General features: G+C 28.9%; 1 protein-coding gene across 1 annotated transcript in view; it reads right to left on the bottom strand.

The window, feature by feature from the left end:
- LOC107455609 (protein sax-3) overlaps positions 1–21,895 on the bottom strand; it is a 146,848-nt gene that overhangs the window by 62,376 nt on the left and 62,577 nt on the right. Inside the window, exons 3-7 of the mRNA XM_043055409.2 lie at positions 9,312–9,593; positions 6,717–6,855; positions 3,900–4,027; positions 2,293–2,417; positions 377–533 (exon numbers count right to left, since the gene is read on the bottom strand). Coding sequence (XP_042911343.1) covers positions 377–533; positions 2,293–2,417; positions 3,900–4,027; positions 6,717–6,855; positions 9,312–9,593 — 831 coding nt within the window. The remainder of the gene's footprint in view (positions 1–376; positions 534–2,292; positions 2,418–3,899; positions 4,028–6,716; positions 6,856–9,311; positions 9,594–21,895) is intronic.

The following is a 21,895-nucleotide window of genomic DNA, read 5'->3' on the forward strand; positions in this document are numbered from 1 at the left end:
AAACTCCATCTCATAGAATAGAATATAATATAATATAATAGAATAGAATAGAATAGAATAGAATAGAATAGAATATATTAGCGAATTAAATTTCAATATATATACGCAAGGCCAACACAGAGCATTATGGAAAATATGTTATGCCTTGAGAGTTCTCATAATTTCCTGAAACCATTATAGTGTGCATTCAATAAAGACGTTTACAAGCACAGAATAATGTAATGATTCCTTATACGTTACATAGACTTTCATAAACATACAGGACATATACTATTATGACTATTAAGTACATTCCTCTTTATTACGTACTGGTAAAAGTTGTTATATTTCGAACTTTGTATCAAACGTGTCACGAGTCATTGAAAACAGTATTTACCTGTCACTTCCAAGTAGGCTTTGGCAAAAGTGGATCGGATAACAGAGACAACTGAGCATGTATAGTAACCCTTATCCTCTTTTGTGACACCTGAAATCATCAGTGTTCCTTCCCGTGACACTGAAAACCTACCATACGATCCGGGAAACATGAGAACCTAAAGAACAACAGATAATTCTCATTAGTTTTTAAAAGATATTGATATGTTCTTTAATCACACTAAATATGTCGGGGAGAATGGGGTAAGACCGGGTTGGGGGGGGAGAGTCCGGGTAGCTAATTTACAATCTAGTGACCTTTAATGACTAGTTCTTTTTTGGAGATTTTTCTCTTGGCTGTATTTGGCCACAATTATAATGTAAGCTTATATTTATTTTAAAATTCGTTATCGGAACTAAAAATAGTCAAAAATCAAATTTTTTATTTTATCGAAGAAAATGCCAAGCTGAAGAGCAGGTCATTAAACGCCACTGGATTGGAAAATCGCGTTCGGATACCTCGATTGTGTAGAAATTAATTCTCTTTTCTAGAGGACAAGCTCTGAATTACTCTTTACTGTTCAAAAAGAACTACCTTTCATAGTAGTGTGTTGTTGCTGATTAATTCACGGCGTCTGAGCAGACAAGTTTATTTTGTTATGTCAACTCTCTAATATTCTTTTGTTTTTAAACTAACCTTATTTAATTATCATTACAGTTGTAATAATTATTTTTACTATACGTTTACTAAGGATTCATACCCTAACTAACAATAAGGATTTTGGGTTAGAGTCCCCTTGCAGTCAGGTTATTCGTTTCACAATCACCGCTTGTTGAAGTAGTAAAAATTTGGTTAAGAAAATTTCTGCAAAAGCTCTGCTATGCTAGATAAATTGCAAGGTGACCTGTCTAAAATTTCTCGACAGAAATGGTTAAATAGCAATTTATTTAATTATTATTCTACCATATTCAACCAAAAAAGTCAACTAACCATAAAGAAAGATATTCAAACTGTTAAGTGTAAGAAAAATCGCTTCATAATTATTTTCTATTAATACGATTAAGGAACCAGAATTCTATCCTCGCCAACAAGCTCCATCTAACCCTAAAGATATTTTGCTTCGTGCAGCCACGTACGTACTGTAGCTGAGAGGGCTAATCGGTCAATCTCTTGACCGGCTGATTAGGAATTCTAATCTTAGCAGTGATACTACAATATTTCCTTCACTCCTTCAATACATGAAGAGTTTCCAGTGTTCTAAACTCTTCAATACTGGACAATTTGAATATGAACCGAAAGCTATTTTGTTTCGAGTAGCCATGTACATACTGTAGCTGAGAGAGGTAATCGGTCAATCTCTTGACCGGCTGATCAGGGGTTCTAATCTCAGCTGTGATACTACAATATTTTTTTCCTTGAATACATGAAGAGTTTCCTGTGTTTTAAACTCTTCAATACTGGACTATTTGAATATGAAACTATTATTTGCGATAGATGGTGCAGCACCCACAGAGTTCCAAAGTCCGTTTAATGTCAGTTTCATTTTTATGGTTTAGAAACTACGCTAATTGTAAAATAGATACAAAACTGTATATATTTTTTTGTATTCATAAGTTTAGTTTGTATAAACCGTATTTTTTTAACCGCACCAGATGTAAACGGTTTTAGAACCATAAATTTTAAAATGTTCCTATCCGCAAACTTTATGGTTAATCGGATAGACAAACTGCTGCAGATTATTTTACAGTAATTTCAGAATGAAAATTCTACCTGTGTAATCTGAAGGTTATGAAAACAAAACATGGTACTTGGCATTTGGCATTTAAAATGCACAAAATAATCCCAAATAGTATGGTTATTCGAGTTTTTTCTCTTAAAAACGGAGGGAACAGATCTCTATTTTAACAAATTTTATTTTAACTTTAACAGATTCTTACCTGATTCCCTTCTTTCGACCAAAACACCGAAGGAGGAGGGTTGCCGGTTGCAGAACATTCGAACTTCGCAATTCCGTTCAAGCCAACTCTCTGGTCCTTAGGCGTTTTGAGAAAAATGGGTCGGGCTAAAAGGGAAAATATAATTATATTAGTTTCCTTTATTAGACTTTGTGTGTAAACAAAAGCTAGTTTAATGATTTAGTAGCAATTTAAGAAGCACAGAATTCATATACTCGTTCCTACGATTATACAGTTGCTTAAGAAACTCATGGAATCATCCTTTAGAAAATTCTTTAAGTAGTCTTCTCTCATTGGATATAATTTTCTCCAACTTGCAGAACTAATTAGGAAATGTAATTTCCTTTAATAATTGGAAATTTTAATTTTCTTTTTTGTAATTATATTTATTTTAGTTTAGTAACGGAATGGACAGGGTTGACAGATCCCTCCTAAACTTACTCTCCAGATTTTCAGTTAATGCGGAGCTGCACATCCTAAGGATGTCCTTTAATGTTGATATTAGTAGCAATGAGACAGTGGATTCAATAGCAAATGCTATATCTATGAAAAAATCCTGGTCAGATGCTATTATCACTTACAAAGTTACGGAAATTATTTCCACTACTAAACGCAGAATTCATTGTTAATACGCTGTTCTTAGTTTCACATTAGACAACTAATTATATATTAAACACGTATAGTAAATTATATATTAATGGTATGTTGTATGTAACATATCGTATACAATATTTATATAATATATATGTATATAATATGTATGTTTTATAGGAGTATACAAAAATTTATAATTTAATAAGTGTATACCAAATTACGTAATAGCGGTGTATTATTTACTAATTGTACAAATGATTTTGGTATCAATACAGAATTTGGAATAACGTATTCTGTGTTAATGACATTCTCCAAAGAATGCATTTTGTATTAACAACATTTTCTTATGAATGCATTCTGTATTGACATAATGTTCTTATGAATGCCTTCTGGACTAATAATATGTTCTTAAGAATTCATTCTGCATTAATAATATGTTCTTATGAATGCAAATCATATTCAATCTAAAAAATCAACTATTTTTCAAAAAAGTAAATATTAATGGGTATTTAATGTTCACTGAGCAAAAAAAAACATGGTCGAAGCTACTAGAATATGATAAAAATTTAACATATTTCTAGCTCTATGGGAACACCAAAATCTCAGTAATTTTTACCGAATCCCTTTATAATGATTGTGGTAAAATTAATAATAAATTATGACTTTATAATATGAGATATATATGATGAATGTGGTAAAATTGAATTAATTTTATAATGATACTTTAGAGCATGGCATAAAACCCATTTATTCGGTTAGATTTACTTCTTAGCTTTATATATTTTCTAAATATGTGGTAACATAAACTATAATTCTTAAAATCTGAATTTCCAGACAACCGTTATCACATAAACGGAAAAATTAACAAAATGAATAGCTTAAATACCATATATTTTGAATTTAATAACAAAAATTATGGATTTTTTAATAGAAATGTCATAATCATAATTTTACCATAATTTTTTCCTCCATGTACATACATAACTGAAACTTACAATGAACGGTTAAGGTGACGGAGGCTGATATTATTCCTACAGGATTTTCTGCTTCACATATATAAGTTCCTTCATCTGATGGAAGAACATCCTTGATAAGCAAACTTGTGTCTTCCTGGATTTGAGCTCTGTAAAGGTATTTATTAAAGGTATAGGTAGAAATCCATTCTTTTAAGTATTACGTTGTAAAAAGAGGGTAATGGGAAGAAAATTGACATTAATACTTGTTAGAGCATTTAAAATATGATAAAACTTATACAAATGTTCTCGAAGCTAATTATTTGACTAATGCCAAAAAGAAATACATAATCCAAATTACTAAGAAATTATTGCGAATCAATAAGAAAACGTAAATATAAAGAAACAATGTGTTTCATCAAATGCTAAGATGATAACATATAAAGGAAATAATTAAAATGTCAAAGAATAAACCTGGTCGCGAGCTTTTAACTCCTAGAACAAGCATGGGCAAACTAGCTTCCATGGAAGACTTTTTGATGGAACTAAGCTGCTTTTACGTTACATGGATAGGAAAACCATGATAACTTCCCACGGTTAGGCCGATGGCAAGAGGATTCTAACCCATGATCCGTCTACCACTGAGGATGTTTTACGCCAGCATTGTGATTCGGTGCGAGCCGAGAGAAGAATTGGCATCGACCATCGAACGCTGGGATTCGAACCTGCGTCACATCATTACGAGGAGAAAAGGAATTTCCTAAATGCAATTTCAGTCCTTAATTTAAATTTTTTTTTTAACTGAACTTGGTTTCTACGCCAAAGCTGATTGAAGTTTTGAAAAATCGAATAAAAATCACGAAAATGGTTTTCTGCTATCTCTTTAGGAGAAGATGTAATTTAGTTACACCAAATATTAACAAATATTACAATGATATTTGTCAAAAAACATTATTATAAACTTTTTCTAGTAGACAGCATAATCTGTTGATAAACTATGTAAAGGACTTTTAAATTTGAGAACCCTGGTTTCATAACCAATAAGCAGCAAACCGTATATTTTTTTTATCTCCTTCTGTTGTTCTTTAACTGAGTTTTTATACTTTGATGTTTCTGGGAATGTGGCTATTCAATTTCAAATTCAGCAAATTATTCATTCTTAATACATTATGCAGATGCTTAAATACATTGTTCTGCCAAGACATGTTTGCTTTATTAATAAGAAGTAAAACTTAGAATAATTTAAATTTATATTATAATAAAAGAATAAACGAGGACGTTACTAACAGATTTTTAAAATATCATCTTAAATTAAGAAAACTCAAATAACGTGTTTCATTTAATCAAGAGGAGTAAAAAAAAATCTGAACTCTAAAGTGCTATCTACTTTTATATTTTTTTAATCTTTGTCTAAATGGATGTAAAGAGTACTTGAATATGACTTGTAATACTCTTTATTCACTTTAACTACACATCTTATTCTTTATGAAGTAGCCTATTCATGGCTGTAAGAGAAAATGGAGTGGTTGATTTTTAACTCTTTATCACGTTTACAAGGAGTTTTTGAAAGAAAGTGCTGAATGTTCCAATAATGCATTATACTTAGGCATTAGATTAATTCTAAAGAATTATCAGAAATGTAATAAATAATCTCTGAAGAGAGAGTGGAAAAGTAGTATTTAATATTTATTTACTAAATCAGATAAAACTAAGAATTAAATTGTTCATAAAAGAGAATAACAATGCACTGTGAATATTTCTGGATCAAATTACGGTAAAAAGTAATGGCATTTAGGGTGAAGGTACTTTTTACGTACAATTCATTTTTACAGGAACAAAAAATCTGATGTACCGTAATTTTCACAGTAATAATTATCGTAAAAAATCTGTATCACTCAAATTAAAGAAATATTGCTGTAAAAATTACGTTTTACTATTTTACGATAAATTGAAATTGATGGATGATGCAACCAAAGTACCGGTACTTTATATCGTAATTTGATCTGGAATTTTTTACAGTGAGAATGCTCTTGAAAGCAAAATAAATAAAAAGAACTTCATACGTATCGTATAATTTTTACGCATTTTGCAACTAATTTTTGTTAGTATTTAATACCTTCTTACTCTATAAATTTAAAATTATATTACTTTAACGATATGGCTAAAATTCTGAAAAAGGTCCATATAATGACTGACAAATTAAATTAAAAAAATTTTGCTGGATATTCCAGACAATATCGAATAAAAATCGGCGTTTAAAGCAGAAATGGACAAGTATCCTGTATAACTGTCATGGCAATTGATGAATAAATCAACTACAAGCATCACTTTTGTTGATCGGATATAAATTCATTCTCAGTCACTTTTAATTCGCAATTTTTTTTCATTTGAATTTAAGAAATGCAATATTTTAACACAATTACAATAAAAAAATGTCATTCCAATTTCCAGCGAAAGATGTAAATCCTTATTTTTTCATAGTCACACTTTAGATCAAAGTATAAACAGATTCGCGATAGTACTACGGTTTAGACAGTAAGAACCAGGTTCTACACCCAGCGTCGGCATGAAGATTATCCAGATTTAGATGGATGGGTACTAGTAAAGGTGGTCGGTTCACCATGCTAACTACATTATCACCGTTATACTGTAAGCTATAGAAATGTGAAGTCAGAACCCCTCGGTTTACAACTGGCTGTTACTACAGTTCTTTACTTTATAATTGTAATCGTTTATTTTTTATAATTTTGGTTTTGACTGATATTTTTTTTTGTGCAATCAGAAAAAAAAGAAACTAACCATTTGAATATTTGTGTCTTTTGAAATTTTTCATTCAATAGTTAATTTCTTGTTACTTACCTTCCTACTGGCATTTTACCATCTTGTCTTCGCCATGTTATGGTCGGTAAAGGATCCCCTCCAACTTTACATTCGAATTGAACGTTTTCGTCAGCCAAAACTGTCACATGTTCAGGTTCTCGAACGAAGAATGGTTTCACTGCAAAGAGATTTTTCCAGTTTTATTAATCTTGATTAACCCAGTTTTATTCACTGTAGTGACATATTAAAATTCAAACTCATCGTTAAATAGTGAGCAGGTGAGAGTGGGGTCAATTGCAACAGGGTACGATTGTATCAGAGCAAAAATTTTGCGTGTTGAGCTCTAGATTTGGTTCCTAGGTGGCGCACAATTTGTATTTAATAAATCTACATGTACACCCCTGCTGGCAACCATTTTTATGTACTTTTGAAAGAGTTACATCACAAAAGATATTTTCACGCTACGTAAGTACTTTTTTTGGTATTAGAATATTATATTGTAACAAAGTAATTTTGTTTAAACAAATAAAAATTATTAACCGAATATGTAAGTGGACACCTTAATTAACATTTAAAAAAAAAAAGATTAGTTTTGTTAATTAACTAGCATTGTTTTTAACAAATGAAGCTGAAATGGCGTCTTGGGGACAATTGTAACAATAAGTAAAGGGACGATTGTAACAGCTGAAAATAAATAATCTTATGTTTACAAACCATTACTTAACTCTTTAAGAACCACCAATAGTTTCCTATATCATTTATATTATGTTGCATGTGCATTATTTTATTTGTCACCTTTCACAGCATAAATTAAAATTTTTAACCCCTTAAAGTTATAAGTTTAACCCTTTAGGTCTCCGTTCATTATTATTTTTACTCCTAAAATATCACTACTATTTTGCTCACTTAACGAAATATATCACAACTATGATAATATGCATAATTAACTATGTTTTAGTTGAATTTATGAACTGCTACAATTGACCCCGTAAGTGGGGACAATTGTAACAAGTGCACGACTGTCAAATATTGTTAATAACTAACATAATAGCATTTAAAATAAGGTTTTTTTTTCTAGTTGAGGATAGTCTACTTTACTCGTCTGTTAATTAATACTAATAATACATTGGATTTTTTGCTAGTTAAAAATAGTTAAGTAAAAAATGTTACAATTGACCCTACTCTCCCCTACAGAAAATTATAGAGAATTGTTAACGCTATTGCAATTTTTATTAAAATTGTACTTATTAAGATCATATTATCTTAATAATTTTAAAGAAATTCACATTCCTAACTCATTTTTAGTTCATTTAAAGACATTTTAATTACTGAGTTCAATACGAATTGACTTTTCTAATTATTCTACAATATGAATAATATTTCAAATAATTTCCCATCGAATCTAAATAATTAATTCAAAACAATAAAAGTCTTTCTGTGCAACTTGTTATTCTTTTATTTCCGTAGTATAAATTTTGTGAACAATAAAGTAATTTTCTATTATAAATAGTTAAATTATTAGCTATCGATTTGAATGATGCATGTAGAAATCAATAATAGGTATAAACTTTAAAAGCATTAATTGAATTATTAGGACGCCAATCAGTTTCACGACGTTCAAAAATAAATATTTTATAAAATAAGTTAAAACTGAATTGAAGAGAATTTATAAACATAAGTTAAAAATATTTTAGCATTAAAATGATTTAAAGAAATCATTTTTAATGTGATTTTGGAATTTGTGAAGAACAAGAATATAATTTAGAACTAATTATAAATATCTATTTAAAATCTGTATTGAAACTTTATTAAAAACTATCTTACTTATCTTAACTTAAGATCTACTTAGAAACTCTGAACAACTAATACATTGTTTTTGCCTTAATTAGGTTTTTAATTTAGCCTAAACTTATCTGTTTATAAATTTTTATGAAATAATCATATATTACTCTTTTAAATATAGGGAAAAAAAGATAAAAATAAATATTTCCTTATTCAAAATATTCAATTTAAAACGAGTTCAACTTTTAGCTAAATATTAATAGTAATGCTGTAAAAATCACAATTATATTTTTTAGTTAAATTTAAACATTTGAGCAGAGGTTCTTGTTTCATGTTTTTGAAACAAGTTCCTGTCTGAAGTAATAAGAGCACCAATCTAAAGTTTATTTATTACAGTTTTCTTTTTTATATTATGAAATCAAGCAATTATCATTTTATAAAGTTTGAATTTAATTAATACATAATTGGATATCAGTACTTTTATTATAATTTACAAAGTAAACTACATAAATTACTAAGTTTGGGCAGCTGCTTTAGTTTCTGAATTATATGTACTACAGTTTATTACTATTATTTCAGTTCTTTCTCAAAATACGTCGCTTTTCTCCTCATAAAAAAAATTAAATATTTTTTTTAGTTTACAATTATTAAAATCATTCTTTGAGAAGAAACGTCACTTAAAAGCCCATATTTGCACAAAATAATTTATAAGAATAGCGATAATTAGCATAGCGAAATAGAATTATAAGAATAGCAAAAAATTATAAGAAGCGCGATTAAAATGTCAAAAGCTAATTTTTGTCGTATTTTCTCCGATAATCGCATCGCATAGTTTCAGAACGTGTTTCATACCTTGAACAGTCAAGGCTGCTGGAACTGATTCTCGAAATCCAGCTAGGTTCTCAGCTACACATCGATAGTGACCCTCGTCAGATTGCCGGACATCATTAATAACTAGATTTCCCGGACTCACTATCCGGAACCTTCCCTTGTTGGTGTTGACATACTCTCCATCTTTTCTCCACCGGACCGTTGGATCAGGATGGCCTTTTGGGGGCACACATTCCAAAATGGCTGCTTCCCCCATAGCAGCTTGCACAGGCTTCGGACTCTGTCGAAAATCTTTTTGTAAAACTGAAACACGAGAAAAAAAATGAAATTGTACCATACAATTTTGCAAAAGCATTTTTAAAAAAATCACGGACAGACAGCAATGCAAAAAACAATACAACAGATTCACGAACAATGTCGCATGTAATTTGTAGTCTAACTATTCGTCCTATTCCTGACATTAGTTCTTCCTATTATCGATAGATGGCAGTACAATTAGAGGCATTTATAACTTCCTCTGGATATTACGAATGCATTGATTTACACTAAACTGAGATATTGCGATGTTCTGCTTTGACGTTAGAAGAGGATTGCAAGACTTCCGGTTTAATTTTTTTTTCTTCAAGGTACTGGGTAAATATATATAAATTGAATGATGGAGACGCAGGGTCCAATGAAATCGTTGACAAAATGATTGCCTTCGACTACATGAACCAGCCTATCAGAAATGGGAACGTTGTTAAATCAGAAATTATTGTTAATTTAATGAACTTTAAATAAGAGCTTTATACCTCTATATAACATAAAAACAGAACAGTTTAACAGAGTTTTACACTGTTGTCGATGCATTTCCATTAGCCAAAAAATTACATAGTTGGATCCAGTTTTCTCACATTAATTTCCATAGAATTTTTTATTGCTATCAGATAGAGATTAATATAAGTCATAAAGGTATTGTTTTCAAATAAAATATTTTATAATTTAAAGTAATTAATTGTTTTTATCACTAATTATTATTCTGCTATTATTATGTTTTTGATTTTCATTGCTTTCTAAATTAAGAGTTTAAAACTAAAAGAGTAGTTTCTTTATTATAATACAATTCTGTAATATTACCTTAAAACACTATATTTTATAATAAATTTATTTAAATTGGTGTTTAAATTTATTAAGTATCTATTTTTAGTGCAAATTTCAATCTAATATAGTATTATAAATTACATGTGACGTCAATCCAATCAACGTCGATGTCATGAGAGGGCTACGTCACCGAATTTTATAATTCTAATGTTATTTGAAACAACATGCTTATTCATTTTAAGGACATTTTAAAAACTTTTTCTATGAAGCTAAGCAATTTAATAACCTTGATAACTTTGAATTAAGAAAAAATAAGATATGCACAGAAACACAAAACTAGTGGAGAAATGGTACTTATTCGCTTAGGGGAACCATAAAATATCACCATTTTTTTAATTGACGCCAATAATGCTTAATTAATCTTGGCAATATAGGTACTATTGGTAATCTGGTAATATAGTAATTGTAGTTGCTTCAATATGTACCAAATAAACTAAAATAGGTACCAAAGTACCTATTAAAGGTACTGCAGTAGTGAATCTTTAACGACCCTCTGAAAGGAGAAAATTTCTAAATAGTGGAGGAAATTTATTGATTGTGTGAAATTTTCACTATTATGTGTTGCTCTCGAGCAAGATCTTCATGACAAATGATTATAAATACAGATCATTTTTTCTGATGGGATGAATTTCTAAAAAAGCATGTTATATTTAATTTCATAATGTAAAGTCACCGGAACGGTAAACAAGTATTTAAAAAAATTGGAATTGCTTAAGTTTCATTAGTTATGAAGGTATATGTCTTTCAGTTTTGTCAATGACTTTGCACAGTTTATCAACACTAATTTATGAATTTGATTTTTTCACCCCGTTCTAAGAACAAATATTCAGCTAGTATTAAATCAGAATGATTAGGATATTAAGTAAATTAATGTATTCAATGTTTTTAACAAAATATGAATTAATGTCATATCAATCTTTTACAGTAATATGTGATTTTCGGTTATTCCACAAATGAATTAAGATTCTTTAAATATAAATTTTATCCACTGAAATCCAAATAATGAATTTAAGTACGATTTACTAAAAACTTTTAAAATTTGCATTAAAGCTTTTGTGATATAGCATACTCATATTTAGTGATTATTTAATTAATTTACCATACTAATTTTATTAAAACAAAACTAGTTACCTTTGACGCTTAACTGATCTGCCTTCATAATAAAATTTCAGGATTCTTTCAGGTATCTTTCCGGCAGCATTGCTCTGAATTTTTCAGAGCTTAAATGCCGTTTAGCATGCACCAATTCGTAGGACACAGTTAAAACAAAATAAATGCATCGAAACTCAATCAACTTAAGGTTATAATATTGAGCCATCTATAAAATCGAAATTATTTAAAAAAAATTTAAATTTAAAATTTCGAAATGATTCCATTTACTCTACTACGACTACGCAAACTGACGCATCATTTTTCATTGTATGTAGAGAGAACGATTTCCAAAGTGTGTTTTATTGATTTATTCATTTAACATTAAGGATTAGAAAAAAAAAATTGGGAAAAAAATTATTTCCTATCAACATTATAGAAATATTTTCAAAGCATTTTATACTGTTTTATAAAATTTCGCTAAACAGTAACTAGTATTTTGTAATATTGTGACAAAACCTTTTTAGAAGTTAGTAAATTTATATAGATAAGCTTCACAATGACACGCTTCATAATTCCCTATAAAACGTCTAGACAGCTAAATTTCCATTTTTTGTTTTTGTCGTTTGGAACAGCAATTTTTAACTATTACTGCAGTTCTCGCAATGCTTATCATAAAAGTGCAAGGAAAAATAAATTTTCGTTGCTCTTTGTGCTTGCCTCGAAACAATAAATTGTATATATCGATCTGACAGTAGGGTGTTAACGGTACGGAACATGGCTGAAAGTGCTTATATAGCAAGAAGGAAAAGTGCAAGAACTGGAACGAAAAACATTTCAGTGTAGTATTTTTTTCGAGAAAAAAAAATATCTGTAACTATCAAGATTTCTTTTATAATTCCAGTATAAATATAAAACTGCTTCTTTTCCAAGATAAAGTAGATATTGTTGAATAGTTAGAAAAAAAGATTAAATAAACTCCTGCCGAAAACTAGCCATAATTGAAATGGTTTTACTATACCAGCATTTGCTCTCTTCCGTCTCGCTTTCACACCTTGCACAGAACGATTCCCATTTTTGAAATATACTATACAAAAAACGTTCATATACGTGTTTTTTTTATTTGTTTTTATTCTAAATTTTATTAATGTAAAGAAATTACAGAAATTTGTGACGTTTTTTGATTTTCCAGTAATATAAATTAATACGGTAAATATTTAATATATTTAAGAAAAAAGTGAATAAGATGCTTGTTAATTGGTTTCAAATTCAACTTGGTCAGTTTTAAGAACTTTTTATTTAATCTATTTTAAGATTATTGATTCGGTGAAAGAACTAATTTCAGCAGAAGTAAAAATAAAATATCATTTATATTATAAATATTATTATAAATAAATTTTATAAATATTATTTGATGAATAAAAACTTTGTTTGGAGCTGATGTTTTTACTGTGCGCAAAAATAAAAGAAGGAATGCCATAGCTTTTGATGTAATGATTAATTTGTACTAAGATTCAATTTCGAAGGGCTAGCTTTTTTTGTGCAGACAATATTTTAATTTAGTAAAAATTAAGCATAAAAACATGATTTCGTCGAATAAATATACACAGTAAAAAATAAATTCCGAATCAAATAATGGTATAAAGTACCGGTATTTTTCGTCCATTGCTAGAAATTTCTCGGAAAAAATGATTAAATGACAATTTATTTAATTGTTATTTTACCTTATTATAGCAAAACAGTCAAATAACCGTAAATTAGACGGTAGTCAAACTGTTAACTGTCAGAAAAACCGTTTATTAACATCTTTCACCAAATATATCAGTTAAAAATAAATAGCAGTTTTTCTACAGAACTGAAGTAGTTCTGTAGTTTTTCTAGAGTTAACTGCACATTTTCTGTAGTGCAATCTTAACTGTAAAAACACTGCAGTTATTTTGCAGCTAATGTGAAATAATTTATTTCGAAAACACTTTTAGCTATTGTCTACAAAATTACTGTAGTCAAAGTGAGGTCACTTTAAAATCATAAATTTAGAAAAAACTGAAACTTTAAATCCGTGTTTATTCTGCAGTAAATTTGAAGTAATTATGCAGTTATTGTTTCAGAAATATATTTTCTGATGAATCTGCAGAAAAACTACATTTACTTTGCATTGCAAAATTGAAAGAGTTTGATGTCTTCAATCTTGCTCTCCTGGTTGGTAAATAAACTTTTCATAATGTTTATGTCTTTTGTTTTCTTTCTTTCTTTGATTATATATTAATTTCTTATATTTAGACAAAAATTCTAAACATATATGTTGATAACGGAAAGAGCATAGACTGTCTATATTCACAAAAGTTCAAATTCATAAAATACATACTTTAATTTAATTGTAATTGTTTATATAATAATTATAAATTATTATTATTTTATCATATTTTAGAATAAAAATTCTAACAGCGTGCCTCATGCGTAAAACACATTTTTAGCGTAAAGTATTATATCGTAATTTTTACAGTAATATTTATTTAATTAGAATGATTCTGTGACTTTGTTATTACTGTAAATATTACTGTATATCAGATTTTTCATCCCGTAATATGTTCCGGTAAAAATGTATTTGAAGGTAAAAAGTACCGAGGCCCCGAGTGCTGAAAATCTTTACCGTAATTTCTAATTCGTGACCATTAATAGGGAGCAGGGTAAACACAATTTAGAAAATATAGTCCTTATAAATCATACAGGAAATATTAATCTTCATAGTTCGTTGGGTTAACTATTAAGTGTATTTTTTTTCCTTCTGCTGTCATATTTTAAGTTTCGAAATTAGTCACAAAATCGTACTTTCTGTGAGTAAATATGACAAATTTGAGTGATTGACTGCCATAATAGGAAGAAGGGGATCATTGTTCTAACCTTGGAAAGTGTTCATGGTTTTTTTCTAAATGTATTTAAAACTACACTTTGGGTGCATCATCCGGAAAATCCATTTTTATCGTAAAATAGTACACCGTAATTTTTACAGTAATACGTATTCATCTTAATGGAGTGATTCAGTTATTTTACGATAATTATTACAATAAAAATTACGGTATATTAGATATTTTTGTTCTCCGGTTAGAAGGAATTTTACGATAAAAACTGCAGACACCCTGAGGGCCGGTACTTTTTAACATAATTTGATCTAGAATTTTTACAGTGTACCGATAGTTGATACTCGGTCTCTCTTAATTGGGTCGTAAATGAAACGGTTTAGGGGGTTTAGATAGTTAAAAGTTTTTATATAGTCACATATATACTAATATGGACTACTTAATAACTAACTATTTAATGGTGAATATAGTATAAACGGAATTCACGCAGTTAAATTTAACTTACTAATTAAAAAGAAAATTAACAATGATGACAGTTTGGAACGTTTATTTTTCAAACAAAATACTATTTTCTAAATAAAATTTTCTCAACTTGATAACAATAAATATCCTAACTAAACTGTTTTATTTGTTTAAAATAGCGGAAAGAAATTCAAACTATATTACACCAAAGTTTTTAAAAACAACGGGTTAGCCATCAGTTTGTTCATGAAGCTTATGATGTAAGATTACTACAAATTTTGAATATATCTTATAAAATATTTGTTTTTCGGAAATTCACGAAAAATGTAAAAAAATATTTATTTAAAAAAAATCGCCACATTTTTTTAAAAAAAATAATAAACATTCTAAACACTCTCCATTGTCACTTTCTTTTAAATTTACAAGATAACTTTTTATATTACTGTAGGAATTGTACTCTAGTAATCTTATAATACTCTAGTAATATAATTTTTATTTCATGTGTAAAGAATCTAAAGAAATCTTTTAAAAAAATTATTGTTTTATGTATGTCGGGAAGCTAAGAACATGAAATTGTATTAATATTATCTCGTGAGAAAAAGATTCTCGTAAAATAACCGTACTGTATGGTCTATAACATTTCTGGTAATCGTAAAAACTATAGCTCTGATTAATACAATCAAAATATTCCTTAATTTTTCCGTTCATCCAAATCATTCTTTTAGTAATTTTTCCGTCCATATGATAGCGGTTTACCGGATATTCTGGTTTTCAAAATTATAGTTTTAATTACCACACATTTAATAAAAAATACAAATTTGAAGAGTAAATTAAACCAAATAAATGGTTTTTATGCCATGCTCCTAGGCATCTTGATAACATTACCAAATTTTACCACAATTACAAAATTCTATCACATATCATAAAGCCATATTTTATAGCTGAAGTTATTTAAATTATTACCAAAGTGCTCTGATAAAAATTAATGGGCTTTTTGTTATTCCAATAAAGCCAGAAATGCACTTAATCTTATAATATTCTGGTAGCTTTGACCAAACTTTTTGCTAAGTGCGCAAATGTTTTCTTTTTATAAATATATTTCTTTAAAAATTTCGTTATGTTAAAAAAATATCGCTTTAATTTTATTAAATTTTAGTAAAGTGAGATTTGAACTAGTTTATTCTACACAGGCTTAATAATTTTGTTTTCATACTCGATTATGTGATTCAGATTGCGTAAAGCTATGAGTCAGCTTAATTGTTTACAAATCAAAAGTGCGACTTAGACCGTTGTTGTGGTTCGTACGCATATATTAAGCTGCATTTAAGCATTATTTCTTAAACTCATTACTTATTACAAACTGGAACATTAGTTTAGATACATTAATTTATTCGATGCGACTAACTAATTGAAAAACAAAGTCTGTATTTATATTGAATCGTTTGCTACTAACGAAACAAATTGAATTAAAAAAATAATAATTAAGGTAACAAACTGAAAACAATTTACTAATTTAAAAGAGAATGTAACATATTTTAAGAATTAAAATATTTCTTTGAAAGTTTAACAGCCCTTATGATTTGATTTAGATAAAGAATCAAATTCACAATTCATTCGGAAAAAAACTGTGTAAAAATTTACATCAATGGAAAATAATAAAAAACAGAAATTAAATGGATCGTCTCTGAACTCAGAAGTGGAAAAATAAAAAAGAGTTAAAAAGAAATAAGATAAATACCTTTGAAGCATTACTTAACTATTCTACTTAGTTAAAATATATTTAATTATTTTTTGTAATAGTTAACTATCAACGCTTTCAGTTAAGATTTTAATTACATTTATTTGATTTATTTAAAACACCTCTTATGATTAGTTATCTTTCCTGTTTGTTAGAGGTTTGAAAATAGTAACTTTTAATTAAATATTGAATTAAAACTAATATATTTATTTACAATATAGTTAACTATCTTGGTCGTGTAAGAAAATTCTTTGATCTAAAAGAATTTTCTAAACAACGATTTCGAAGTTATATTTATTTTTTTATAATAAAAAGTACAACATTTAGAGTTTTATTAAATTAAATGAAGTAGGAAAAATGAAAACAAAGACAATTGCACAGTAAAATATTCCGGATGAAATTACTATAAAAAATAACGGCATTTATTGTGCCAGTACTTTTTCCGTCAAATTGCTTTTTACAGTAAAATTTTACGGAACAAACAATCTGATGTATCGTAATTTTTACTGTAATATTTACTATTAAATCTCTGCAATTAATAAATATTACAGTAAAAACTACAAAACTTTTACAGTAAAAAGGAATTTTACGGGACACGTAGGGTGCTAGTACATTTTACCGTAATATGTTCCGGAAATTTATACATTGTATTAGCCCTAACCAAATCTGGGTAATATTAGCTTATACAGAGAGAAAAAAAGTCTATTTAAATTACCGTACTGAATGGTAATGACATTTCTGTTCTGGAAATAAAATAAATATATGGTACTTAAAAGCCATTCATTTATAAATATTCTTTCAAGTCCTTTCTACCAATTGTGCAACATTCTTGAAAAAGTGGACGGAACCCTGTGGGTCAATACCCTGCACTGGACTCGGGACACTAGGGGGAGAAATACTTGAGAGCTCGGCACAAGATGGCCGATTTATAGACTTACTGTAGTTTCAGTTTTGTTGCAGTTGTCTCTGTTTCTTGTTCCAATTTTATTGTTTATTTTTCTGTCTACAGTTGTCTTTCAATCTACCATTAGAAATACAATTAAAAACCTTTCTTTTGGTAATTTCCGTTCATATGGCAACGATTTACTGGAAATTCTGGTTTTCAGAAATATATTTCTTACTATCAAGCATTTAGTAAAGAATAGAAATAAAACTGAAAAATAAATTCAACCGAATAAATAGTTTTTTTTTTATGTCAAGCTCTAAGAAATCATGATAAAATTACCAAATTTTGCCATATTTGCTAAATTTTATCAATTATTTTAACGCTTTACTTTATGGCTAATCTAACCAAAGTCATTATCAAAGCACTTCGGTAAAAATTATCGAGCTTTTTGGTGCTCTCATAGAGCCCGAAACACGTTAAATTTACCATATTTTGGTAGTTTCGACCGTACCTTTTCTTTCACTTTGTAACATAAGTAACATGTTACCGAGTTGCACCTAATACAATTCAAAATAATATTTGATCAGTTCAAGATTTTCGAAACGTAAATGAGAAGAAACATAAATTATTTGAAATATAAAATGTAAAGTTAACAACGAGTCTTTTTCTCACCAGGCTTTTTCGAATTTTGTTTCTCACCGTTATTTTTTCATCTTTTGTTGGTAACATTTTATATTTCAAATCACTTTTGCTTTTTCTCATTCACGTTTGGCAAATCTTGAAAATAGGCACCTGATTTTGAGAGCCTGAAACAAGTCGAGTGTTATTTCCAATTCGTATATTTTTGAAGTGAATGAAATTTTAGATATTACCGCTGCAGTTTCTTGGGATAATTTATTTGACTGTGAAATATTTTTATTATAATTTTTTCCGTTAAAAAATATGAGCAATTGTCAACTCTTGTTGACAGTGGCCCAAAGCTACGACAAACTAAAACTCTTAAAATGAAGCTGAGACAGGAAGATTTCGTTCGAAAACAATTAACATTTCACAAAGCTACTTAAAAGCAAATTGAAAATTTAAAAAGTTCCCTCTATTAATTTCTAAAATCTGTTTTGTTTGGCTTTTTATTACCTTTGTAACAAAGTGTCATGAAATATTTTTACGACAGTTCGTTTTTGTTACTAACTAAGAAGTCATATAAACTTACCAATTTGTTGTTTATTGATCTCTTAAAGATAAAAAAAAAATACTATCGCTAATATTTTTACCCAATTCTTCTACAATAAAAAGTAATTCCTTTCTGAACAGAACAGAGAAAGAAAAAAAAACAAAAGAGAGCTGAAAGAAAGGTACAAATAGCCTGAGGTTTGAAACTAAACAATGCTTTTCGTGGGAGGAAAAATTTGGCGAGAAATTATTTGTTCTGTCAGTCTTTCGGTCATAAAAATCTTTCCAATACAACACAGAAAAACTCTAAAAACATTTAAAGATAGATGAGGCAGAGAACAGTGGCGAATGACGAAGGAAACAAAATGAAAATTCTCAGGAAAACAGGAGAAAAGTAACATCCTTTTATTTTTTCTAAGCCTGAGGCCAGCAAAAAAGGGTATTTTTATTTTTCTTAAATACTTTTTTCATTTCACTATCAGTAATTGCTTAGGCCTCCTTAACTTGAATAGATTTAAAGAAATAAAAAAGATAAATATTTTTTCCTTCCTTAAAAATAAGCTTATTAGTAGTATACAGTTTTTCTTCGTTGATTTTTCCGATTTAATGATATTGTGTTAAAGACAACGGACATGGACACAAATAAAGTAGACAAAAATTCAAAGATGCTTTGATGAAAAAGGCAAGTAATAGGAATGCAGTTAATTTGTTTATTCTTAAAAGAATTTTGTGAATTCAAATTAAGTAATCATTAACAATAATTATTGGACTTTGATAGTTTAAATAGTTTACTTTCGAAAGTAATTTACTTCATTTTCAAAAGAAATATTTTTCTTAAAATACTTTTTTCGTATCACTATAAATAATTACTTAGGTTTTCTTATCTTGAATAGACTTGAGCAAATAAAAAAGGAGGAAATTTGTCTCCTTAAAAATGAGCTTATTAGAAGTACACAGTTTTTTTTCTTTGATTTTTCAGATTTAATGATAGTGTGTTAGAGGAAACGGATATGAACACAAATAAAGTAGAAAAATTTAATTCAAAGATGCTTTGATGAAAAAGTCTAGAATGCAGTTAATTTGCTTATTCTTAAAAGAATTTTCTGAATTCACGTGAAAAAATGATTGGCAATATCTATTGTACTTTGATGGTTTGGATAATTTGCCTTTGGAACTAACTTACTTCATTTTCTAAATATATATTACTGATAAAACATTTTAAGCTTTCATTTTATGAAATGGTACAGTAATTAAAACATAGTTTTGTTTTATTCTCACGAATATTAAGATAAAATTGAGCTATTGTTTGCTTTTACGATTCAGTAAAAAACTGGCGCTTTTATTTATTTAATTATTATTATTATTATTATTCCTAGTCATTTTAAAAAAGTGTTTCTCAAAATTGAGCAAAAATGTGTCGAATTAGCTCGGAAAGAATTAATAGTTGAATTTGAAAACCCCAAAATTGAAATAGAATGCACCGAGTTTTGAGCAAAATACATAGTCTCTCAAGAGGGAAATGTATAAGAGAGACATCAATTAAAAACCCGTGGACACCTCGGTTGGTAGTAAGATGCTCTAACCACCATAGTTGCACATCTCAATCCCGAAAGAATAAAGAAGCTTTATATATTCCATTTTCTTAAAAGTTTTTAAGATATAGTGAAGAGCTATTGGATTCATATTTTCCAAATTGTAATCCTTAGTACCATTGAAATTGGAAACTACTATGCCATGATGTATAATTGTGGTGGCAACTATATAAAGCTTTCTAACTTTATCTGGTTCATGGTGTACCATGGTTCACGGTGGTTAAGGCATCCTACTGCGATCCGGAAGGCTCTTGGTTCGTAACCTGCCGGTAGCCAACGAACGTCTCTCTCACACATTTCTCCCTTCACATCTTTTTCAAGACTGCTTCAAGAGAAATGAGTATATGCTGTATCAATTTCAAATACATAAAGTTTTCAAATTCAACTATTATTTATTTCGGACCTATTAGCGATCTATTTATCGATTGTGACAACTAAAACTATTTCCAAAATTTCTGCTTTCAAAAATGAAAATAAATAGGAAGCTATATTATGGTAAAAATTCAAAATAATTCAAACATTTAATTTGGCAATTATATAAAATCACTTCGGAGGTAAAAAAATTTTAGTCTTCACTTGTCACATAATTTTCACATAGTAATTCTTTCATTTCTGATTTCGAATTTTACGATCATAATTCGAGGAAAGAAATACTTACTCTTTATAGAGCACATATAAAATAATGCAACTCGAAAAGTTTTTGTGGCTGAAGTAAGCATTCAGTGCAGGGATGTCAAAACCATTAAGGTCAACACGGACCTGCGAACTAGAAAGTTTGTGAGAATGCATCGTAAAAATGCCTGATAAAATTACGGTAAAAAGTACAGGCATTTTGCGTGCCAGAATGTTTTACCGTAAAATTCATTTTCACCATAAAATTTTAAACCATATTTTTTACAGAAATATATATTTAATTACAGTCTTTCAATAAATATTATAAGGCAGTGCTGGCTGAGAGGATAGAGCATTCGCTTTCCAATGAGGTGAATCGGTTTCGAATCCCAGAGATAGCTGGTCGATACGAATTGCTCATCCAGCTTGCACCTACCACAGTGCTGACGTAAACATATCCTCAGTGATAGACAGATCACGGGTTAAAGTCCCCTTGCCATCAAGCTAACCGTGGGAGGTTTTCCTCTCCATGTGACGCAAATGTGTATTAGTTCCATCAAAAAGTCCTCCACGAAGGCAAATTTCTCCCAATACTTGATCCAGGAGTTCCCTTGTCTTCTGGATTGGGTTCAAAATTGCAAGGCTACGGAGTTGAACATTAGTAGTCGTAATCCAAGAAAATTGGGTCGGCTATTCAACGACGGTTATAAAATAAAATAAAATAAAATAAAATAAAATAAAATAAAATAAAATAAAATAAAATAAGTAATATGAAAATTACGGTATATCAGATTTACCCCCCGTAAAATGTTACGGTAAAAAACATCCTGACTGCCAGTACTTTTTTGCAGCAATTTTATCAGGAATTTTTTACAGTGTGTAACAACAGGCCTTTGAAATATTTGAATATTTGAGAACTTATTTTGTTTAATCTCTAAGTATCATCAATAGGGACCCACGAAGCGGCGAGTCTATGAGGGTAATCCAAATATACAGAAAAATGCTGCCCAAGGATCTTAGATAGAACAGCTAAAAGCATCAAATTATCATCAGAGTCA

This window comes from Parasteatoda tepidariorum, chromosome 7, assembly GCF_043381705.1.
Source record: "Parasteatoda tepidariorum isolate YZ-2023 chromosome 7, CAS_Ptep_4.0, whole genome shotgun sequence".
Classification (NCBI taxonomy): Eukaryota; Metazoa; Arthropoda; class Arachnida; order Araneae; family Theridiidae; genus Parasteatoda; species Parasteatoda tepidariorum.